The sequence below is a fragment of the Terrapene carolina genome, unplaced genomic scaffold (assembly GCF_002925995.2).
Source record: "Terrapene carolina triunguis isolate 2854851 unplaced genomic scaffold, T_m_triunguis-2.0 Scaffold67, whole genome shotgun sequence".
In the NCBI taxonomy this organism is placed as follows: domain Eukaryota; kingdom Metazoa; phylum Chordata; order Testudines; family Emydidae; genus Terrapene; species Terrapene triunguis.
Window position 1 is genome coordinate 32,723,937 of NW_020664418.1, and position 25,656 is coordinate 32,749,592.

Here is a 25,656-nt window from a genome sequence, read left to right on the forward strand (position 1 = left end):
ACCTCACTGAGAGGTGGAAGAATTCTTCTGTCGACCTAGCGCTGTCTACACAGGGACTTAGGTAGGCTTAACTATGGTGCTCAAGGGGGTGGATTTTTCATATCCCTCACTGATGTAGATAAACCGACTTAATTTTCTAGTGTAGACCAGGCCTTTGAGAATAAATTAGTCAGTATAACTCAATCCCAGTTACCTCTGTTTGTTCTTAGGCTATGTCTACACTGCACTTCCTTTGTTAAAACTTGTGTCACTCACAGGTGTGAAAAAAACACCCGTGAATGACAAAAGTGTTAACGATGAAAAGCGCCGGTGTGGACAGCGCTTTGTCAGTGGGATACGCTCTCCCGGTGACGAAGCTACCATCCCTTGTTGGAGGTGGTTTTATTTTGTTGCCAGGAGAGCTCTCTCCTGGTGACAAAGAGCATCTACACTGCGTATCTTACAACGACGTGGCTGTAGCAGCACACCTGCTCCATTGTAAGATACGCAGTGTAGACGTAGCCTTAGACACCAGCACCACTATAAAAATAGCTCTAAGCCAAAGAGACATTCTGGATACAGACACACAAGGAATACAAGCATCTCACATTAACATAATTTCTAGCATTCTGCCAGCAAACTTCCCCATGGACAGTATTTGCAAGAGGCATTATGATTATGATCCAGAAAAGGGGTTGTGGAATGAGATAGCAAAATTTGCAGGTGACAACAGAAAGATAGGCTAGTCAAGACAAGAGAAAAGTGTGAAGAAATTAAGAAATAGACGTGGGAAAATGAGAACATTTAGAGATATAATAGGATAATATTTTTCTTCAAGGCATAAGCCAACCACCAACTGAAGAGGGATAGGAAGACTCGTTCCCTCTGGACACACTGTCTATCAGGAGGTTTCTTGCATATGCCTCCAAAGTATCAGGTACTGCCCACTTTCAAGACAGAATACTGGATTAGATTGACCACTGGTCTAATCTAGCATGGCAATTCCTATGTTTTCATTTGTAAGCAATTAAAGTGCAGAAAGGTGTAATAAATAATTCACAGCAGATGGCAGTATCTTGTACAGCAGTGCTTCTCAAAGTCGGGCCGCCGCTTGTTCAGGGAAAGCCCCTGGCGGTCCGGGCCGGTTTGTTTACCTTCCGCGTCCGCAGGTTCGGCCAATCGCGGCTCCCACTGGCCGCGGTTCGCTGCTCCAGGCCAATGGGGGCTGCGGGAAGCGGTGCGGGCCAAGGGATGTGCTGGCCACCCTTTCCGCAGAGCCCATTGGCCTGGAGCGGCGAACCGCAGCCAGTGGGAGCCGCGATCGGCCGAACCTGTGGACGTGGCAGGTAAACAAACCGGCCCAGACCACCAGGGGCTTTCCCTGCACAAGCAGCGGACCGGCTTTGAGAAGCACTGCTTTACAGCTTTATGACTAGAGAATTCTTGATTTGCTAAAATATTTAGAATATGGATCAAGACAATGGTACAAAGTTTACAAAGGGATACAAACTAAAGTTAATCTACTGTGAAGTGTCAAAACATCTTTTTTTTTCATTGCTACTCCTGCTCGCTCTTTGCATTGACTAAGTTTGAAGCTCGAGTCTAGGGCTAAAGGTAGAAATCCTTCCAGAGCATGCTACAGCATTTGTTCTTAGGAGAGGGGCTACAAAATACATTGAATTGGCTAGGTGCCTGCGAGCCACCCATTTCCTCAGACACAGAAAGGTTTTTGAAGCAGTGTAATAGCCATTTCATGACATTTTTAAAGATTGTTTCTCCTTTCTCCTTCTTGACTTCTTGCACTTCAGCTTTTTTAATTTGCTGCTGCCATTAAAGAAAGTTAACAGGCTGATTTGTAACCAACATTGCTTCAAAGCTGTTTTGATGTGACTCACTATCATGTCAGTAATTACAGCTTCTTGTGCTGCACTAGGATAATGACTTAGCCCCTTCTCATCCTTCATCCACCCACTCACTGTCCTTGGTGTGATACTCAGGGAATCACTTGTTTACAAACACAGGAAGTGAGCTAGCATTCTTCACAGTCTTATAAAACAGTGATTTTTCAAATCTTTATTTCCAATGAAACTTTCATTCTATTAGGTAAAATCAGAGGAAAATTTGAGAAAACCATTTGGGACAGTTGCTGGAACACTGTATAGAAGGTATTGGCTGTATAAGTCATGGGGGAAATATAGGCTGATGCTTAAGACATGGTATTTATAGTTTTTTGCATGCATGTATTTGTACATAATTATATAAATTCAGAAATTGGTTTTATCATTTTGATTTTTGTCAATTTGACTCCAGACCTATCCCCAACTAAAAACCACAAATCCATAGCAGTAGTATCTCTACGGGCTCCACTCCTATGGAAGGGGTAGCATATGCAATTTTGGAAAAACAGCTGATTTGACTGTGGTTTAGCGCAACATGAAATTAAAGTTTGGCGGGGGGATTGTTGTGTGGTGTTTAGAGCAGAAGCTGAGGGTCAGGACTCCAGGGTTCTGTTCCTGCCTCTGCCACTCACTTGTTTGGTGACCATGGGCAAGCTGCTTAACATCTATTTGGCTCAGTTTTCTCACCTGTAAAATGGGAATAAATATACTTACCTCACGTAGGTGTTGGGAGATTTAATTAAAAATTTGTAAAATACTTGGAAATGCTCAGATGGAAGGTGCCATAGAAGTGCAAAGTATTATTTAATCCAATATTTCTATAAAATAGTAACTTTTCCTATCGTTTTCCTAATGTCTGATCTTCTCTGTGCCACAATAACTTCTTTCTAAAAGGTGCTGGGAGACCAATGCCTAAATTTTCAAAACTTGCTACTGATTCTGGATATTTCAGTTTTTGACAAATTTAAGACACATTAAAGTGCCCTGATTTTCAGAAGGGCAGAGCACCTAGATTCTGAAAATCACCTTCCCTTTAGAGATTTTTAAGTTGGGTGTCCAAACATTGATGCACTAGTCGCTTTTAAAAATGTAGGAATTATCACACAGTCTGGAGTGGTTCATGACCATGAGTGCCAACCTCAGGGCAGACTGTCAAGAAGCAGGGAAGAGATCCCAAACTGGTCGTGTGTTCCATAATTAGATTTCACCAACCCAATAACAAGTGTGAACTCCTAAAACATTATAACAGTCTTACCATGGAGTCACAGACAGTCCCCTTCAGCATTCCAGTCTATCTTGCCACATAGGCAAGCTGGACTTAGGCGTGGTCTACACTAGAGAGTTAGGTCAACGTAAGACAGTTGCGTAAGTGTCTAAACTACAATGTCCTCCTAACGACTTAACGCACCTGCTACGCCACCTCCACAAAAGGCGTAGTACTTAGGTCAATGTAGTTGCTTACATCGCCTGTTGCTGCCTTTGACAACCCGAGTTGTTGGGTGTGCGTAGTGCTAGCAGAAGGAGGGTAATGTGATCATGAACAGCCAATTTCACAGGCACTAGCTTCTTCCAGGCCCCGGGGGTGCATGGATTTCCTGCGTTTTCCAATGTATTCCTTCTAAAGGATTCCAACCTGCCTTTCAGATTGCTGAAGCTGAAGAAGATGTTTATTTCTAAATTTGGATCGGCTCCCAAGTTTTATGCTCGTGCACCAGGGCGAGTCAACTTAATAGGTAAAAGGAGAATATTATTTTCTTTAAATTTATGGCAAGTTCCAAACATACAACCTAAATGACTGTGTTCTTTTTATTTTTGGTCAAGGGGTGCCTGTGCTTGACATGAAGTCATAAATGGGAAGGAGAAAATATTACTTCATTAGCTTTTAACTGCATATTATTACAACCTGTAGTTCACATTAAGGTCACAATTCAAGACATCATCTTTATTCACGACATGCTTAATTTTATATTTTAAGTGCTATCTTGAATAGGGATGGACTTAAGGACATAAATGCTTGTCTGAATCAGTGCCTAAAAATGTCTTTCCTGGTCAGGTTTAGGACTCATTTCCCTGCCATGGTTTCTACAGCTCAGTCTCAGGCAGGTCTGGGATGCAGTTGAAGTTTGTAAGATGGTATCATGAAATCAACCCACATCTTTTCTCACCACCACAGTTCAAATCTTCAGACATGGTGATGCATCCTGGCACAGCGTACTACATTTTGATGAGAGCTGGAAATGTTCTGCCATAGTTTCCCCTCCCTCTTTCTATAGAAATTCCACACAGTTGAGCCCATAGAGATTAGAATAGCAAGTTGGTCTGGAGAGTAAATATGGTTATTTCATACCTATGTTTTTAAACGTGGCTTCATTCTGGAGACACCCATTTTTATTTTATGATCATGCCCTGTCTAGAGTTCAGTTCTCTGTATAATGAGCCAGTCAGGCACCTTTCTCAGTGAAAGGGTTTTTGCTATAGATCATGGCAAATACAGTGCAATAGAGCTCTCAGAGGGCCAGGTGGTCTAGCGAGTAGTGCACCCAGTATCGCCTCTCAGTACGAAGGCTTTTCTGCCCAGTTCCTCACTTGAGGATGGGTTTAGCTTCCCCTCAGGTTGCAATGTCCTTTCCCTTTTCTTATCAGAGGGGGAGTGAGAGTGGAATGTGGCTTATGCCTCACCTGCAGCAGGGTAGGGGACCTTGGGCCTTCCCACTGCACTGGCTTCCACCCAGAGCCCTATGAGATTCAACAGTGTCCAGCACCATGGAGTGCCCTCAAAGTTACCCTCTCTGGGTCACCTTCTACCATCTGTCTCTCCTCCAAGGCGCCAATATAACATAACAAAAGAAAAGACAACTAAACCTTCAGTCCCAACTGGACTCAGTGTGCCGTTATTCCCCAGAGGGAGGCTTTTTCAGCACCCTTGTCCAGGAGCCTTCAGATTCTTCCTCCACAGCCTCTCATTGACTGAGGTGCATTGCTCCTTTTTAAGCTTCCTCTCCAGCTGGAGCATGCTTTGCAGGTCTGGAGGGACAGGGCTATGTGGGGCCAGTATTGTCCTTTAACCCCTTTGGGCCCAGTGTGGGGGTTGTACACCCATCACGTACACATTACAAATAGGGTGACCAGATGATAAGTCGAAAATATCGGGACCGCCGCAGCGGGGGGGTGCCTTTTTAATTGTTACAGTTACCCGTCCGGGTCTTCAGCGGCAATTCGGCGGAGGGTCCTTCGGTCGCTGATGGTCTTTGGCAGTATTTCAGTGGCGGGTGCTTCTCTCTTTGGTGGGAAGGTTTATTACCCGCCGCCGAAATACCGCCGAAGACCGTCAGTGACCGAAGGACCTCCGCCGAATTGCTGCCAAAGTCCCGGACGGGTGAGTGTTAAAAAAAAAAAAAAAAAAGCCTGAAACAAAATATCGGGACAAATAGCGTCCCGACTGTACTTCGGTCGGGACGTGGGACAGACTCCTCAAAATCAGGACAGTCCCGATTTTATCGGGATGTCTGGTCACCCCAATTACAAACATTAGTTAGCCTGCTGTGCAGTCAATTAAAATTTACACCTTGATGTTCTATGAACATCTGTCATGTAATATAATTAAAGTGGAGAACACATTTTGACCTAAGAGAGAAGGTACTTGCTCTATCCATTTTCTTTATTTTGTATGTTATGAACAATTGTATTAATGATGATTAAATATTAGTATTTTCCTGGGAAAAGTCCAGATACGGTATGAAAAATGAATTCCTGCATAAGCCTTATGCCGTGAGTGATGAATCATTCAGATGAGCAGAAGTTGTCACGGGAAGGGGAATTATGTATTGCATTTATCTTTGTGGTATGCTAACCACAGGTGAAATGGAAATAATTTAACTTGCTTGTCTTGCTAATTTTACCAGTTACATATCAAGCACAAATAGTCTTCTTGCTCTAACTGCCAGATAACGGTCCATCTATCACCTTGTAGTTTTGTTAAAGAACATAAAGGTTTAAAAAGAAATGAAGGTTACAAAAAAACATTATAGAAATGTAAAGCTTTGGTGCTCTATCAGTTGGGATTTTAACAATAAGAACTGTAAAGTGTATATTCTGAAACGATTGGCAGAAATTGTCTAGGACATGAAGCAATTCTGCACTCCTACACTAGCCATTAGAATCAAGGATGTTTCTTCTTCTGCTGCTGAGTCATAGGTTCCAAAGCCTGAAGGGGCCTTTGTGATCATCTTGTCTGAACTTCTATATTATACAAGCCCTAGAACGTCCCCAAAATAAATCCTTAAATATAGCTTTTAAAAAAAATCCAATCTTGATTTCAATATTGCCTGTGATAGAGAATTCACCATGACCCTTGGTAAATTATTCCAGTGGTTAATTACTCTCACTGTTAAAAATATTCACCTTATTTCCACTCCAAATGTGTCTAGCTTCAACATCAGCCATTGGATCATGTTATACCTTTCTCTCTGCTAGATTGAAGAGCCCATTATTAAATATTTGTTCCCCATGTAAACAAGTCACCCCTTAACCTTCTCTTTGTTCAGCTAAATAGACTGAGCACCTTGAGGTCTATCATTATAAGGCTGGTTTTCTAATCCTTTAAGTGTTCTTGTGACTATTCTCTGAACCCTCTCCAATTGATGAACATCCTGCTTGAATTGTGGACATCAGAGCTGGACACAATATTTCAGCAGCAGTTGCACGAGTGCCAGAGGTAAAATAACCTCTCTACTCTGACTTGAGAGTCCCCTGTTTATGCATCCCAAGATAGCATTAGTCCTTTTGGCCACAGCATCACACTGGGAGCTCATGTTCAAAAGATTATCCACCATGACCCTCAAATCTTTTTCAGAGTTACTGCTTCCCCCATCCTATAAGGATGGCATACTTCTTTGTTTCTAGATGTACACATTTACGTTTTGCTGAATTAAAACACATATTGTTTGCTTGTGCCAAGTTTACCAAGCAATCCAGATGACTCTGTATTAGTGACCTGTCCTTTTCATTATTTACCACTCCCCCAATTTTTGTATAATTTTCAAACTTTATCAGTGATGATTTTATGTTTTCTTCCTGGTCACTGATGAAAATATCAAATGGCACAGGGCCAAGAACAGATTGCTGAAAGCCCCATTAGAAATACACCTACTTGACGATGTTTCTCTGTAGACAATTATATTTTGAGATCTACCGTTTAGCCAAATTTTAATCCATTTAATGGTGTCATGTTAATTTTATATCATTCTACTTTTTTCCCCATCAAAATGTCATGTAGTACAAGTAAAACATCTTACAGAAGTCTATTATATTGTCTTTATCAAACAAACTTGTAATCTCCTCAAAAAAAGATACCAATTTAGTTCGACAGGATCTATTTTCCATAAACCCATGTTGATTGGCATTATTTATATTACCCTCCTTTAATTCTTTATTAACTGAGTCCTGTATCAGCCGCTCCATTATCTTGCCCAGGATTAATGTCAGACTGACATGCTTATAATATTGGCACAACATTAGCTTTCTTTTCTTCCAGTCTTCTGGAACTTTCCCAGTGTTCCAAGACTTACTGAAAATCAACATTCATAGTTCAGCGAGCTCCTCAGCCAGCTCTTTGACAATTCTTGGATGCAAGTTATCTAGATTTAATGATTTAAAAATGTCTAACTTTAGTAGCTGCTGTTTAACATCCTCCTGAGATACTAGTGGAATGGAAAGAATTTTATCATCTTATGAGGATACTATATTATCTGTTATTTTCTCAAATACAGAACAGAAATATTTATTGAACACTTCTGCCTTTTCTGCATTATTATTAATGATTCTACCACTTCCATCTAGTAATGGACCAGTACTATTGTCAGGATTCTTTTTGTTCCCAATATACTTAAAAACTCCTTATTGTCCTTAACTCTGCTAGCCCCAGATTTCTCTGTGTGTCCCTTTGCTTCCCTTATCTGTTATCTACAATTCTTAGCTTCTGATTTATATTCATGACTATCAACTTGCATTAGTTATAGATTTCATTATTGTTTTTTATCACTTCCTTCACTTTCCTTATAATCTAGGTCATTTTTTTAACCCATATGGACTTCGTCCTCAATTGTGGGCTTTTTGGGCATCTAGTAAAGTGTTCTTAAATAAGGATTATTCCAAAATGCTGTTAATTTTCTGTTATCATGTTGTTGTTTTCTAGGAGAACATATAGACTATTGTGGATATGCTGTGCTCCCTATGGCAATAGAGCAAGACATACTTATAGCTGTTGAACCTGTAAACACTCAAGTTGTCCAACTAGCCAATACAAACCCTTTGTACTTGTAAGTATTAATTTATTCATTTCTTATACTAATTTATAATGCACTCATCATCCAATTGCACCACAGTTGCAAGATAAAGTTGTAAAAGCCAAGTTTAAACCAATGTAAGTGTCTTCAGAAGTGCAACATCTGTATGCAGACAAATCCTCAAAGGGCAGAGTGCCACTTACTGAAGCACCAACAGTACTTCCTTTAGAAACCAGGTGCTGCTTGAAATGTTCCTTTCCAGACACTGGCCCAACCTGACCCTGTTTAGCTTGTGAAATCTGACAGGCTCACAGCATGCGATGATATACTTAGAGATTAATTGTATAAAATGGTATAGCAAAGGTGTATGTGAATTTTTATAAATACTACAACAACAGTTTTCTCAGTGGTACAAAAATCTAATCAGATGGAATGTCACTGGTTCTAGTTAGTTCTATATACTGTCTGAGAGGGTGAGGTTTACTACTTATCTCCTCCACCTCTCTGTTCAGATTTCCCCTAGCACAGCACTTCTCTCAGAAGGCCGCTTTGGCCTACAAAATTCAGAAACCTTTTCATTGCAAGTTTGACTGTTGAGAGGGAGGGATTCCAGAATTAAAACAGGCCTGTTGTTTAAGTTGATTACCACTCTCCTTACATTCAGATGCTACATGACTTCTAGGGCCATGTTATATTTGCAGGGGAAAAGCTGTTTTGATAGGTGCTGAATGAAACAGTGACAGAAAATTTAAGCACTTTGAATAGACTAGTCTTTGAGCCAGGGCTTGGCACAGCAAATAAAAACCTAAATAGCCCCCTATTAAAACAACTACAATTGAAACTAAACCTAGAATTATCGTTCTTGAATTAAAATAGCATGCACAATCAATGTATTTTTGTAGCTCTTTTGGCTTCTATTTGAACTCATATGGTTTTGGCTTAGGAGAGCGTTCTGCATACAACAGACAGCATCTCCACTTCACTGTGGCCCTCCTGGTTAAAAGCAAAAAGGAATATATCTTTCAACACTTTTGAGCATTTTGCTATCAACAATTGCCTTTGAGCTGCTGTGTCTTTTTTACCAATCTGTCATAGAGCTAGGGTTTATGCATATGCTGAATGAAAAGCATGTGCCCTTTGCTAATGAGGGATAACCACAAGTCTCCATAGAGTTACCCTTTCTTAGCTCAACCTTGATTTTACTGCTGAAATGTTTCACAATGTTTCAAACCTGTTTCACCCTGGAGAGTTCATTTAAACTTTTAGGAAAGTGATAACAGAACAAGTTGCAAAGAGTTACCTTTTCAGATCGTAAAAGCTTCTCTGCTGACAAGGTGCCCTTTGAGATCAGTTGGACCAAAGGACTATTCAAAAACTGTGCAACCTTTTGAGGTTTTACTAGTCTAATGCCACCATAGTAAAGAATATGAGGATAGAGACTATCTTGACCAAACTTCAAAGGAATTGGGGAAATACTACAGGATAATAGCCATCAGCTGGGTATCCATCTCATGGCACAGTAGGAAAGCCTTGTATTTAGGAAATCAAAGAGTCATTAGTAAAGGGTTCCTAAACTTGAGACAACAGACTGAAACTTCAGTAGACAAGGTGATGAAATCCTGCTGCAGAGAGCCAAATTGTCCAGAAGAAACAAGATTTAAATAGCATTTAAGACAAAACAACAACAACAACAAAAACCTCAACCACATGGACATTTCTCACTGCACGAGCAAGCTCTTCTGTACTTTATATACAGATATAAGAATTCTGGCGTCTAACCTTGCAGCAGAGGTTAATTTCCCCGAGCGTTCTCCAACAGTGTCATCATGGATTAAAGAGAGATAAAGAATGATTTGATCAATCCGTGTCGTAAACAGAAAAATTGCTAGTGACTGGTCAAATATATTGGACGGTGTGTGAATGAGTAAGGTGCCTTAGCTGTGCATGTGGCAAGGGCAGAAATATGTGTCAATAAGCTGGCTGATTTGGGTGTGCCATGACAAACCTACTGAGTGATGTAATTGTAGCGCTTTTGTCCACATTGAGTATGTCTACACAGCATTTTGGAGCAAGTGGGAGCGAGCTGCTCAGCCGGTGTCGACAGACATGGTCTAGCAGGGCTCATGCTAGTGCTCTAAAAATAGCCGTATAGACAGTGTTTTGAATTTGTGGCTTGGACTGGAGCTTGGGCTGCATTTTGGAGCAAACAGGAGGGAGTCTCCCAAGTCTGTCAACCCCGTCTGGGAGGCTCACTCTCGCTTGCTCCAAAATGCTGTGTAGACATTGTCAATCCTTCTATTTATATACATGGACATCACTTTCCAGTATACTGTGCTTCCTTTAGTTTGAGTTTTAAAGGTGACCTGCAAATAAAACTCATAAGCTTCACTTTAGCAATGAGGGGGAAATTCTACTTCTTCCTCCTTAACTGCAGAGGGTCTTACCTGCACCTGAATCATTGTGGGGGGGGACAGTATTCTAATGCACTGTTTATGTGAACCAGATGTTCTTCAATTTCCCCAGCTATGACCAAAGCCAGTAGCAAGAGAATAGAGAAAGGAATAGTGGCTCTGCTCCTGCAAGGTGCCATAGACTTCAGTAAGTGTTGAGGAAACCGATCAACTTCTTAGAGACCCTCAGTACCTTGCAGTTTCAGGCTCAGTCTGAGTATCCTCTAAATAAGAGTTTCGCTCTGTAACTGGTAAGCTACAGAAATGCAAAAACCACTGCAGCTAAAACAAGAATCAAATTGCTCAAAAGAGTCCTAAGAAATGATTTCAGTATTGATGAATTTTCAGAGTAGCTTTAAAACGTCAAATCTTTGTAGTGTCGTTGTTCATTTTACAAATAGGTTTCCCCCCTTTTTATTTAAACTATATTGTATCAAGCTTGGTGAGGACTTATGCCTCTGGGACATGTAGCAAATAAAAAGCCAACTTCTCTTGTAGTTCCTGTTTGAGGAGGTTTCAAAAATTAGCATTGTGCACTCCAAGAAGTCATAATTTTCCCTTATCCCAACAGCCAGGAAATGTAACCACATAATTTTTACTGTTTTGCTTTGTCATATAAAGAATGAAAGGTACAAAGAAAATCTGATAGATGTTTATTTTGGAGATAAATGGACTTCAAATCTACTTCCTATCACAGACAACAACAACTTACACATACTGATTGTCATCCCTGTTTTTTGGGGGGCTTATCCAGAAAACAAATTTAAATGAACCCAGCAATGGCATGTTTCTCATCACTCCAGATAAACATTTGGTGTTAACTGTCTACAAATATTTTAATGTTGCCTTTTTCACAAGGTCCTTGTGAAAAAGGCAACATTAAAATATTTGTAGACAGTTAACACCAAGATGGGGATGGTGGTTAGTTTGGGTGGTACAGAGGATTTAAGTAGAAACAATGAGATGAGATTAAGATAGAGAAAATTCAGGCTGGATATCAGGAAAATATTCCAGTTTGAGATCTAGCAGATTGTGGAATAGTCTCCTAGAGGAAGAGGTGAAAGCCCCATCACTCATGACTTTTGAACACACACAAAAAAGCTAAGCTATTTGAACAACAGAAGAGAAAATGTTTATCTGGAGGGATGAGAAACATGCCATTGCTGGGTTCATTTAAGGGGTTGACACTTGTCTAGTTTAACATTTCTCCGAGGTGGAAAGGACTGTTGGAAAGAGGATGGTTTAAAGAAATGACTTGGGAAAGATGAAATTAAAGACGTGGTGCAGAGGATACAAAGGGGTCTGCAGTATAAGGGGCACCTGTTCCAGCATGGAGAGGGGAAAACCCGCCTTTCTTCTAATAGAAGAATGAAGAGGAACCTATGAGTTGAAACTCACTCCTCACAAGGGAGCATTGGACCCTTTGGATGCATGTTTTATAGTCCTGCCAGTACAAACTACACTTTATTTTATACACTACATGGTGCCATTTTCCCTCTTGATGCAGACACCTAACTTCTAGCAGTGTTAATTGGAGTAGTGCACCTGTGTCAAGCCCCTTCTGCATTACTGATTAATTTTAAATTGATTCAATAGAGACTTTTGACCAAGTTATTTCCATTATGCTGCTTTAATTTTTATCTAACTTAGCAAAATACAGGAATATAATCAAAGACCTGTGTATTCCATGTTTCTGTAGCTGAAGAATTTGCTATGGAATTTGTTTTATTCACTTGCCACAGAATTATGATTCTGAAACAAAATGTTCCTCTTTTAAGAAAATTGTATTTCTAGCCCTTACGGTTATGAAGGCAACCTTGAAAATGTGAGTTGTGTTTAAACCAAGAATCCTTAGATAGTATGAGTAGCAGAATTGTTCAGCTAATCCTGTATTGCCTTCCACACCTCCTCAGTTTCCAACACCCTAATGGTACGTCTACACTGCATCTTGGAGTGAGACTTGAGCTAGTGTGCTAAAAATAGCAGTATGAGTGTTGTGGCTTGGGCTCTAAAGCCAACCCAGTCTCCCAGGCTTGAGTGCCCAAGCTCCAGCCTGAGTCACAGTATCCATATTGCTATTTTGAGCATACAGGCTCAAGTCCCACTAGCACAAGCCTATCTAGCATGAGCCTCATAGGCTCGCTCCCAGCTGGAGTGTAGACATACCCTAACTGTGCCCCAAAAATCTCCACCTTTCCTGCGACATCTTTAGTGATGCCATTAGGCATTGTACACACAAAAATCTGCAGCACATTGAAAACTGAAAGTGAGGGGGGCAGTGTAACTAAATTGAATTTAATATCTAAATATATAATTCAGGGTCTCTGTATTGATTTTGTGTCTCATATTCAGATTTAGTTCATTAAAAACCTTTCATTTGTTAACAGATATGAAACTGCTGCAGAGTTCAGGGTCTTCTGCAAAATTTAGCTTCATTTTGCTGAGGGCCTTGGTTATAATCCACTTGGCACTATTTAAATAATGAAAATCTTAATACACATAGGTAGGGTGACCATATTTCTCTGTGCTGAAGACGGAACACCTGGTAAAATTACTCCTATTCAAGCGAGTTCAACGGCAATCAGAACTATGCAGTACAAATGTTCAAATTAACATCAGGTTGACTGAGCCCCCGTTAAAAAGAAATATGGCATAGTTGGATTCTTTTTATTTACTTTCTTATCTTTAAGGCTTTAGGGTTCACACAGGGAGAGGTGACACACACACATTCCCATACATCTCTCGTGTGTGTGTGTGTGACCAACTGACCTGACCCTCCCTGCCCGGCCCTCTCCGCCTTCCATGCCTGGCTGGGCCCCCGGGATGGACCCGCCTTTCCTGGGATCTGGCACCACATCTTCCTAAGCCAACACATGGGCAGGGGACACGCAGAGCCACATTCCCCCCCCCCCCCCCATTTCCGCCCGGGTTCCCCCCCCCCCCCCCCCTTTGGCCCCTGGGCCGAAGGCCAGGGATGGGAGCTGCTTCCAGACGCAGGGGATGGGCGGCGGGTGGGGGCCGAGGGATGACCTAGCCTGTGTCTTTACAGAGCTCATCTCTTCTTCTTTCTCCCCACTCTCCCACCCCGTGGCTGGAAGCAGCTTGTCCCTTCCTGCCCGCACAGTGTTGAAAGGCAGTTAACACCTCCAGGCTGCTGCTGGCCACCGACATAACCCCGCCACCTCCTGTCCGGTCTCCTCTCTCCCACCCCCCTACAGCCCAGGCAGGAAGGAGTTAAGCCCTAAGGATGCATTGTGCACCAGGGCCCTCAGCAGGGGAAGGTGCTTAGGGGGTGGAGCAGCCCCACGCTTCCTGGAGGCAGGACCCAGGGCGGGGAAGGGTGGGGGGTAAAAAGGGTTCTAAGCTCCTGTCCCATGGGCTGCTGTGGAGCCTGCAGGTTTGGGGCGTGAACAGGCTGGGAAAGAGCTTAGCTGAGGAGCGGAGAGGCTTCCCCATGCCAGTGCTGCGGGGGGGCTTTGGCACACACAGGGCTCAGCTCCTCCTGGCCAATGCCCTGGGCTGGAGAGTCTTGGACTTTCCCGGGCTGCTGGCCCAGTCAGAGGCAGTGGAGGAAGGAAGGAGCCTGCTGGCCAGGCTGTTGGTGAGCTGAGCCCTCTGACCAGGGGCTGGTTCTCCGCACAGCACTGGGAGCGGCAGAGCGGTGGGGGGAGGGGGAAGGGGTAAAGCAGGGAGAGAACAGCGAGAGAGGGCGCACGTAAAAGGCTGATGGGTGGGCAGCAGAATACACACGTAACCGGCCGCCGCCTGGCGCCTGCCCGTACTCACCAGTCACTGCTGCTTGCAGCGTGCAGCCAATGCCAGCCAGAAATGGGAGGGGGGGGCGGGGCCCTGCCAAGAGCCCACATGCAGCGGGGGCTGCGCTGACGGACCAGCAGGGGGTTGCAGTTGGCCCCGTGCGCTGCATCTTCGCCTTGCCACCAGCCTTGCACACCTACCCCCATCGTTGGCCACTGGATTCCCCCGTTCACCACTGGTGGGTGGGCAGCTGGCAAGCAGGGATCCGGCCAGCAGCAGGACCCACCAGTACTGATGAGGTGGGAGGGGAGGAGAGACAGAAAATATGGCACAATTTGTCCATTTTTAAGAAAAAGTCGGGACACCTGCAGGAGGGCTTAAATACGGGACTGTTCCTTTAAAAACGGGACATCTGGTCACCCTACACATAGGTATCTTCAAAAGGATGCTTTTTTGTTATAAAATATATATTTAAAAAATACAAATGTTCACACCTATTCTGTCACTGATCACTTAGAATATTAAAAAGAAAGAAATAAAAATTGCATTTGTGTTTTAATACCAGAGTGTGGTAGATGTTTTTTAAAAACAAAACCAATCGCCTTATCTCATTTTTCTCAGCATTGCCAGAAACTACACTAGTCAGTTTCCTTTTCTGGTTATAGCACAACAATTTGGGATGCAAACTTTGCAGGTAATTTGTTTGTTTTAAACAGCTGCTTCCATTGGAATGTTTTAAAAGGCATGAAATCATTTTTGGTGTTCAGTTTCATAATTTGTTTTTACAAAGCTTAGTTTTTGGGCCAAATTTGATGTATTAGCAATGTTTCCATTAAACAGCTTTTTTGTACAGTCGATGAATAAGGTGGAAGAAGAGCCAGAGGAAAAGAATGTAATATGTATTGTATAAAAAAAAATGTCCTGGACAAAATTTAAATGTTGCTGTTTCATCAGTAGATGGCAGCAATAAGCCATGGAACTAAACTTACTGACATTTTTATAGACTTTGTGTTATATCTGTTTTTGCAGGGACTTCAGTACTAGTGTGAATAACATTCACGTTAACAAAACCAAACCCGTGTGGCACAACTACTTCTTATGTGGGTTGAAAGGAGTTCAGGTAAACCAAATTCATTTAACACATATGTATTATATGGGCTACCTTTTAAGATTAAAATATAATGTGGGTGTATATTATATAATGTCCTATTACACTCATTTATAAAATATAATATTTAATAGGGCATTATTTACCCATACAACTTCATTTTCACCATAATTTGTAGCTGTCTTTTGCATCCTGTTAACTAAAGTACTTTTTTATATTTATATTAAAATTTGTAAAATATTTTTGTTTTGCTTGTATGAAAATATTTGCAGGATACAAAACCTACATTAGATTGATTATATACATTATTATACAGAACAGTGTATTAATTTTGTGGGATCATGATCAGACTCATTGACTATTTTTCTATTTTAGTTTACATTTTTCTATTTTAAAGTTAGACACATTGCTGAACAGAACCACATGCTTAAGATTTATTTTTAAAAGGGGGCTGTAGGTTTGGAAATATGGAACCTAAAATAATAATTTCTTCCCTCCTCCCTGTCCCCCAAGTGAAGACTATTTTAAAATGTAAATAATTCCTAGGAGTATTGGAAAGACATACAGACCCCTCCTCCCCACCGCCCCAATGCATGAGAACCAAATAGTGAAATTGACTGGTCCTATTGCACATGCTAGGCACAAGGAAATGCAACCTCCTCCCCTCCCCCCCAAACTTGATAAAGCAAGCAAAATAAATTAGTTTTTAAAACACAGTTGCAGTTGCAATAATCTGCTGCAAATGATTAGCTGTACAGGCTTTTCAATGCATGTCTTTGGGGTGGGATTTTCAAAAGCTCATAACTCACTTAAGAGTACCATTGAAAGCCATTGTACTCCTGACTCACTTAGGTGCTTTTGAAAGTACCACCCTTTTATCTTAACTATGCCTTTTAAAAATCATACTTGATTCAGAACGAAACAACAGCTCTTGCTTTATTAGGCTGAGAAAAAAAAATGTACTGTGAGTACATCTACTTCTGTCTGAAACTTTGACAGAATGGTGAATGTTCAGTTCAATAGTTCATTTAGCACCTTTAAAACGTGTTATACTATGCAATCATAGTAACAAACTATTCTCTTTATGATCTAAAATTCCTAAGTCACTGCCCTATATGTTTCAAGCCCCAATCAGTGACTCCTATTTGCCCTGATGTAAATATTTTCAATCTCTGAATTGCTCCACAAGTAAAACATTCATTTAATTTGAATTTACTTTGGCAATTTATGATAGTTTTCTTTACAGTAAAATGGCTTAGAGAAACAAGAAACAAGAAATATGCAGGCCCTACATATTTTGGGGTCTGCTTTTGAGAGTTAGATCTTAAAAACAATTTTTTAAGCTTGATGGTTAATATGCAAAACAGGTTTGTATACTCTAATGCTGGCAGAAAATAAGCATAAATGCTACAGACTCTTAAGAAACATTCAAATGCAAATACTAAGAGGGTCCAAGGGGATAATCTGTTTATATGAAATTGAACATGTTATCCTTTTGGGATAGAACTATTGCTGAACTTGGCAAAGTCCATTTTTATTTCTGAAACTGGAGTAAGTTTTTTATTTAAACATTGCGTGATAAGTTTGCAAGTCTGATTCACATTGAAGACAACCCCGTGGATGAGTTTCTGGTTAAATATATTACTCAAGTGGTTTTTTAAACAAGCTTGTCTGATGTTCTGCATGAAAGGACGTTGGCAGCAATAGCATTTCAATTAATAATTTGTTTGTATTTCTGGAAAGGGAATTTTTAGATAATTTGTAGCAATGAAGAGACACATTCAACAAGATCTGTTTTCTTGTGCTACATGAACTCTGCCCTTATTGCCTACAGTTGGCTTTATTTCAGGAACAGTAATAGATTTTTTTTGTAGGAAAAGAGGGGAGCTTTTTTCTGAGAAATGTTGCCATTTCTCAAGTCATTGTGACAGTTAAGTAAATCTGCATTGGCACAATGACGTATATGTATTTATACAATTTATGTGGGTGATATTTTGGTTGGTACAATATATTGTTTATTTTGAACCAAAGTGGGCTAGAGATTATATAAAAATTGTTAAGTAAGAAGTGAACTAAAATGTTTAAAAATGTAAGAACAGAATACAATCTACAGATAGTGTTTTGGGATCCATGAATGAAAATTTATATATGATATTAATCTTGTGTGTGTGCGCACATTTTGAGCCACAGGAAAATCTCTAAAGTTATCCCTTTGCTTTAAATATAAATAGTAAGATAGCAGTCATCAAAAGCGGAGTGACCTCACATAAGCTCATAACTTTAGAGTTAGAAAAGGTCCTCTCTTACTTGTACAAATATTTCTCATATTTCTCATATCACACTACCTACTATTATTTACTGTATACATATAATTAATGTTTAGGCTTTCTACCAAGAGACTTCATTATACTGTATAATACTGCTAATATAACTTTATACAAACACAATTAATATTAACCACAAGTGGTAAGAATGCAAGCCAAAACATGAAAAGATTAGATTAAAGAATATTTAGATATTCAAGTCGGCAGCCTAACTTCGATATCTGGAAAGATACTAGAATAAATTATTAAACAATGAATTTGTAAGCACCTGGAGGACAATAGGGTTATAAGGAATAACCAGCATGGATTTTTCAAGAACAAATCATGTCAAACCAACCTAATTTTTCTTTGACAGGGTTACTGGCCTAGTGCAGGGGTGGGAAAACTGCGGCCCGCGAGCCTTTTTAAGCTGGCTCGCAGCTCCCGCTAGGGAGTGGGGTCGGGGAACACACCATGCGACTCGGCCCCGCTCCGGCTGGAGCGCTGGGTCGGGGGCTGGACCAGGCGGCTCGGCCCCACTCTGGCTGGGTCGGGGGCCGGACCACGCAGCTCAGCCTCACTCTGGCGCTCCGGCTGGGGCGCAGGGTCAGGGGCTGTACCATGCGGCACCCAGAAGCCGTGGCATGGCCCTGCTCCAGCTCCTATGCGCTCCAATGGTCCCCTCCGGCACTCCAATGGGAGCTGCAGGGGTGGTGCCTGTGGATGGGGCAGCCTGCAGAGCCGCCTGGCTGCGCCTCCGCATAGGAGCCAGAGAAGGGATATGCCACTGCTTCCAGGAGCCGCTTGAGGTAAGTGCTGCTTGGAGCCTACACCCCGAGCCTCTCCCCTCGCCCCAACCTCCTGCCCCAGCCCTGATCCCCCTCCCGCTCTCCAAACCCCTTGATCCTAACCTGGAGCACCCTCCTGCACCCCAAACCTCTTATCCCCAACCCCACCCCAGAGTCTGCACCCCCAGCCAGAACCTGCATCCCTTCCCACACCCTTGCCCCAGCCCTGATCCCCTCCCACCCTCTGAACCCCTCGGTCCCAGCCCAGAGCACCCTCCTACACCCCAAACTCCTCATCCCTAGCCTCACCCCAGAGCCTGCACCCCCAACCAGAGCACTCACCCCCTCCCGCACCCCAATCCCAATTTTGTGAGCATTCATGGCCCGCCATTCAATTTCTATTCCCCGATGGGCCCTCGGGCCAAAAAGTTTGCTCACCCTTGGCCTAGTGGATAGGGGGAAGCAGTAGATGTGATATATCTTGATTTTAGTAAGGCTTTTGACACAGTCCCGCATTATGTTCTCATAAGCAAACTAGGGAAGTTTGGTCTAGAAGAAATAGCTATGAGATGGGTGCACAACTGGTTCAAAGACTGTACTCAAGGAGTAGTTATTAATGGTTCTCTGTCAAATGAGGAGGACATATCTAGTGGGGTCCTGCAGGGGTCAGTCCTGGATCCGGCACTATTCAATCTTTTCAATATTGACTTGGATAATGGAGTGGAAATATAAAATTTGCAGATAACATCAAGCTGGGAGGGGTTGCAATTGGTCTGAGTTCAACAAGATGAAATTCAATAGTGGTGAGTGCAAAGTATTGCACTTAGGAAGAAAAACCAAATGTACAACTACAATATGAGGAATAGCTGGCTAGATGGTAGTACCGCTGAAAAGGATCCTGGGGCTATAGTGGATCACAAATTGAATATGAGTCAACAATGTGATGCAACTGCGAAAAAGGCTAATATCATTCTCGGCTGTACTAACCAGAGTGTAACTGGGGTGTAAACCACGGGAGGTAACTGTCCTGCCCTACTCAGAGGCCTCCTCTGGAGTTCTGTGTCCAGTTCTTGGTACCTCGCTATAGGAAAGAAGTGGGCAAATTCGAGGGAGTCCATGAGAGAGCAACAAAAGTAATAAAAGGTTTAGAAAAGCTGACCTATAAGGAAAGGTTAAAAACACTGGGCATGTTTAGTCTTGAGAAAAGAAGGCGGAGGGGGAGGGAGTGGGCTAATAACTATCTTCAAATATGTTATGGGCTATTATAAAGAGGACAGGGATCAATTGTTCTCTGTGTCTGCTGAACGTACGACAAGGAGTAATGGGCTTAATCTGCTGCAAGGGACATTTGGGTTAGATATTAGGAAAATCTTTCTATTTGGAAGGCTAGTTAATCTCTAGAGCAGACTTTCAAGGGAGGTCATGGAATCCCCATCATTTGAAGTTTTTAAAAACAGGTTGGATAAAGATCTGCCAGGGATGGTCTAGGTTTACTTGGTCCTGCCACAGCGCAGGGAGCTGGATTTGATGACTTTCCAAGATCCCTTCCAGCTCTACATTTCTCCGATTCTATATCTGATGTCTGTTTGATTCTGGGAGTTTGCATTCTTACTCGCTGTCACAGTTTGGGCTGCATGTAAAACTACCACATGGCTAAAATATCTCTTAAACTTCAGTTTTACAAGGATCTCTACAAATTTCCAATGAATTTTGGATTACAAATGCAGAATGCTGGCTCTGGAAGTATCTTATATTAGGAGACCCTGAATTTGGGGACTATTGTAACATCACAGGGCATGAGTCACAACAGAAGAGTATCTAGAGGTAGAATGAAAATCAATAGTTCTGTGCTTTAGTGCCTTTTCTAATTTAGTGGAGACTATAATAGGCTATTTTCTCTTTCAATTCAGAAATATTAGTGGTAGTTGAGCTGTGGAGCAGTTTCAAGAATAGAAAAAAAAACAAACGTTCTAAGCCCCATAATTCAGCAACAACTTCTCTGAGACACCTCAGAAAGTCTCTGCTGTCCTTAGACTGAGCATGCAAAATATCAGGTTTAAAATAATATTTTTAAGTGAAGAAGGGGTATCAAGATATAAACAAAATATGAAATGGTCTTAAAATCTTATATTCATGCACTTCTCTTCTGAATTTTAATCTTGTTTTTTAAGGACCAGAAATGAAAATTTCAGAACCCCCCTGACTCTTTATGGTGACACCAAACAGCAAATCAATAGTTCAACAACTCAGCAACAGAAATCTCTTCCTAAGCATGGGATAATTGAAAGTCTAAGGCGGTCTGTACTTGATACTCAGATTGTTTATTTTTTCATTGTTAGGAACATTTCGGTCTTAATAGCTCAACTGGAATGAATTGTCTGTTAGATGGAACCATCCCACCAAGTTCTGGTCTGTCTAGTTCCAGTGCCTTGGTATGCTGTGCGGGACTTGTGACGCTTACAGCTAATGGAAAGACCCTTTCAAAGGTAATTTACTGTAAAACCCAAGAGTATTAACTGTAAAATACAACTTTAAATATTGTTAACATCCATAAACTTTAAAGACACAATGCAATTGTTTTTACAAAGAACTGTTGGATATAAACTTAAAATATTGCACAATTGAGGAAACATCTTTGGCCAAATTTTGGCAGGCTTTAAGTTTGGCAGGGAAACAGGCATACATTAAAGCTGCAGAAAGAGCATTATTGTAAGGCTGTATTTTGGCCAACTCAAGTCTCACACATGGCCATCCCTGGACCAGATGTAATCTCTGCAAGCCAGGATTGAGCATATATGTTCTAAAGCATGTGGACCACACCCTCTGACCCTTATACTCCCTGCCTGAATGACTTTCTGTGGCTCTAGTAGCAAAGCATCTGTTGAAAGCCTGTGGAGCAGCTTCTTAATGGATTATAGTCGAGGCAAAATAGGAGTAGAAATCTTCCATCCCACTCTCCCCGCTGTGTTTTGAAATGAACCCATTTACAGTCCACATCCAGAATTTAGGCCTCAATCTTTAAACAAATATTGTTCCTCAAAAACAAACCCAGTGTAAGTGAATTGTTACCACTAAAATGTTTAGTAGACTTTTGTTCATGTGTCAAAACACTTCTGCAGTAGTCATGGCGTTTGAAGGTACCACATGGAGCAATAAAGTTCAGTCAGGTGGAAATGTCTGGTAGAATCTAGAATCATAAATTCAAACATCAGGAAGAGAAAAGATATTGTGTACACTTGTGCCCGTTGCCTAGTCATTGTAATAAGTGGATTCACATTCCATAACAGAGGAAGTGAGTATCTGCAATGATCCATAAAACTGACAGCGATCAGAAAGCCTGAAATTTATTAGTTAGTAGAAATTGGTAACTTGAACACTAAGAACAGGCTTGCTGTATGCTACGTAATACTGTACAGTTCTGTTAAGAAAAAATAAGTTACAGTATGTACCTTTGGCTGGATGTGCACATAAACTCACACGTGGTCTTGGAGTATAGATCTGCATCATGCCAGACCTGTTCTGAAGAAGGTCAGCCAGGTGCAAAACGTTTGGTTGTGTTGAGTATGATGTTGGGTGATAGCACTGATGAAGCACTGCAGACTTTTTTATAGCATGGTAGAAAACAAGAAGTCTAGTGCCAAAGGCAAGTTTTTGCACCTAGCACAGAAAGCTTTATACCCACGTTGGCCCAGATTCTCTGCTGCACCAAGCTTACGTTTGGCATAGCAGAGAGATAGGGGCGTTCAGGGATCTGGGGCACTCTGAGCCCTAGTGTAAAGTAGAGCACTTGAGCGTTTGAGCCCTAAGGAACCATTTACCAGCTCAGTATAAAATATATAAAATATGCTGTGGCCCCTCCCCTGCCAGCCCTAACGTGCATCTTGCACTTGGACCAAGTGGTGGGTGTTGCAGGGGCCAGCAATACCAGCTGTGTATCAGCTGGGAGCTTCCCTATGCCAGGGGATTTCTCAGCTGGACAGAGATAGGTGCTTTCTAGAACCTTGACACTTCTCAGACCAGAACTTTCTGGGGTCTCTATATTTATTTATGTATTTAATTTTTTTGGAGGAAAAATCCCCCAAAGGAGATATTGTTAACGTAATTAAAGATCCTGAAGTAATCGATAACTCTTATAGAAAATACATCAGTGCAAGTTGCCATACCGTCCCCTCCCCCAAGGCATTTGATATAACAGAAATGACAACTGAAGGTAATTTATATAAGTTACAATGTCTTGTCATCAATGTGGACTGTCCTGATAAGGTTATAAGAGAGGGTTGACTTTTTGTCCCTGTTGATGGGTGTTGCTAAGCCTTAAACACATGCTTTGCAGAAGCAGTGCACAGAAACTTTTGGCTTCAGAATAAGATTTGGCTGAATGGTAGGAGTTCTGTGGCCAAAATTCTGGAATTTTGACCTTTTGCTGAATGGAACAGTTATCTGTTTTCTTGATGCAGAAACCTATTTTTATGAAGATACTTTGAGTTATAGTTTTCTCTTTCCTGGTAATGAGAGTTTTAAATAGTGGACTGAAAGTAAAAGTAACTGGAAATTAAAGTGATCCTATGATATTCTCCCTTAACATGAGGCTTTGCGTCTGTAAGATAAAGAAAAGAACAAGAGTACAAAATGAAAGTGTAGTGCAGTCTTACCTGGGTTTCAGTGCTGGCTTTTAAAAATAGATTTTTTTGTAGCGGCTATAAGTCAGCTAAAAAAAAAAATTGTTGTCACTAATTATTGTGTATAAAAGTCTGAAAAAGGGCATTGTTTTAGTTTGCCTAGAATTATTTAAAAAAAAAAAATCATCCACAAAATAGTTTAGGCAAAATACCAGTCCAAGTCAATTCAACCAGATGTGCAATGTTAACCAGTTGCAGTACACTAATATTCAATTTGTAATATAGAAAATTTAAAATGAAATGTTTAAAAAGAGTTCATCTCTTCTATAGCAAGATTCCAGTCCAACCCTACACTAGCATAACACGAAGAATGCTAATGTTCAGTAGTATCATTTGATTTTAAAATGGTCTTTATGTTAATATTAGGAAAACAGAGCCTCATAAACAGAGCTTTTCAGCATGAAAAAGTCTTGTCAACAATGGAAGCAGAATGAAGTTTTAAATTGTCCTAGTGTCATGTTTTCTGGTAAAATTTGTGAGCACAGTAGATTAGCTAGTACATTTGAATAATTAGATTTATTTGAGTGAATTGACCCTGGTGTTGTGCTGCAAATGAGAAGTCTTGCTGTGCTGAGGTTTGTTAGGCCACCTCTACATTTTTTCCATTGCTTAGAGCAGGATGGCTAAGTACATATTTACCTCCTATGTAAACTAAGGCAAAAACATATAGCGTATTAAACATACAAGAGAAACATTGAGTGGCTGAGGTTGAACGACATTTAGATACATTCTTAGAAAGAGCAATTACAGTGGTTTGATGAAGCCGTAGATAAGAGGCCCAAATCTACTCAGCTTTGGCAAAGCTCCCATTGAGTTCAGTGGGAGCAGGCCTAATGCAATACATTTATATTTACTAATTGGGGGCCTAATCCAATGCCATGACGTTAATAGAATGATTCCCACTGACTTGCACTGGATTAGGCTCAAATAAATTACCAATAAAACTAGCCTTGAGTTTCAAAAGGCTTCAGGATTGGAGTTATAAAACTGAATAAATGAAACCTGCACTTGTTCACACGTTGGATGTGCAATTATTTTCATGCTGCAATAGCTGGGTGCAAATTTATGAAACCACTTTCAAAAATTTGGTCAGTGCACTATGTAGATATTTAAGCAAAGATCCTATCTCATGCAAGTGTACTTTGTAAAGAATGAGGCAAGAGAAGTATAAGAAATGGGATATAGAAACAGAACAGCAGTTTGCAGGGAGTTTGCATTTGTACTGTGGAGTGTGTGTACTTCCTGGTATATTGTTGAACATACATACATTTTATGAAAGCGAAACTTTGTTATTTTAGGCAAGTATGCTGTCTAATAATGTGAAATTAGTTGCTCCGTGGCTGATTTTATACGAATTGGAAATCAAAATAGATGAGTTTGGGCCTGATCCTGCGATGTGATCTACACACCCCAACCCCCTGCCTCAGCCTGGAGCCCCCTCCTGCACAGCACCCCCCCCACCCCAATCCCCAGCCCCACCCCAGAGCCCACACCCCGAGCTGGAACCCTCACCCCCCCACCACCACCCCAACCCCCTGCCTCAGCTCGGAGCTCTCTCCTGCACCCTGAACCTTTAATTTCTGTCTCCACCCGGACCCTGCACCCCCAGCCCAGGGCCCATACCCCCCCCCGCCTCCCAAACCCCACATCCCTGGCCCCACCCCAGAACCCGCACCCCCAGACAGAGCCCTCACCCCCCTCCCACACCCCAACCCCCTGCCCCAGCCTGGTGAAAGTGAATGAGAGTGGGGGAGAGCGAGCGACAGAGGGAGGGGGGATGGAGCGAGTGGGGGCGGGGCCTTGGAGAAGGGGTGGGGCAGGGGTGTTCCGTTTTGTACGATTAGAAAGTTGGCAACCCTATTGCAGGATGGGGGCCATAGACTTTTGAGGATCTGGACCTTAGGACTTAGCTTTAGGTTTTTTATGTTGTGTTTTTGTTTCAATTATTGGGGCAGGGAGGTTACACAAAAAGGTCTTGATGCCAAATTCTTATATGAGCTTGGGTCCATGTGCTGACTAAGGAACTGATCCAAAGCCCTATTGAAGTCAGTGAGTTTTTCTATTTATTGCAGTGGGCTTTGAATCAATCACTAACTGCATAAATTTTGAGTGTTGTTAGTCAAGAGGTATACTATAACAATGAAAGGGATCTTCGAATCAAAATTTATAATGTAGCAGTTTTGACTTGTGAATTAACTCAATGTGTTTATCTTGGCACAAAGATATGTTGTTTTTACATTGGTTTATATCTTCGAGCTTTTTGGTTCAATACTCTGCTAATTGAATACATCCTTAGACTATTGAATCAGGGATCATTCTTTCAGTTTAAATGAAAATGATAATCTAGTTTTATATACAACTAAGGTCTTAATATTTTCATTTTTGTATATCAACATTGAGAATGGATGGTT

At 41.5% G+C, this 25,656-nt stretch overlaps 1 protein-coding gene across 1 annotated transcript in view; it reads left to right on the forward strand.

Moving 5' to 3' along the window:
• Positions 1 to 25,656, forward strand: part of GALK2 (galactokinase 2) — a 69,403-nt gene that overhangs the window by 2,148 nt on the left and 41,599 nt on the right. The window contains exons 2-5 of the mRNA XM_024200492.2: positions 3,522 to 3,610; positions 8,071 to 8,194; positions 15,397 to 15,487; positions 20,906 to 21,052. Coding sequence (XP_024056260.1) covers positions 3,522 to 3,610; positions 8,071 to 8,194; positions 15,397 to 15,487; positions 20,906 to 21,052 — 451 coding nt within the window. The remainder of the gene's footprint in view (positions 1 to 3,521; positions 3,611 to 8,070; positions 8,195 to 15,396; positions 15,488 to 20,905; positions 21,053 to 25,656) is intronic.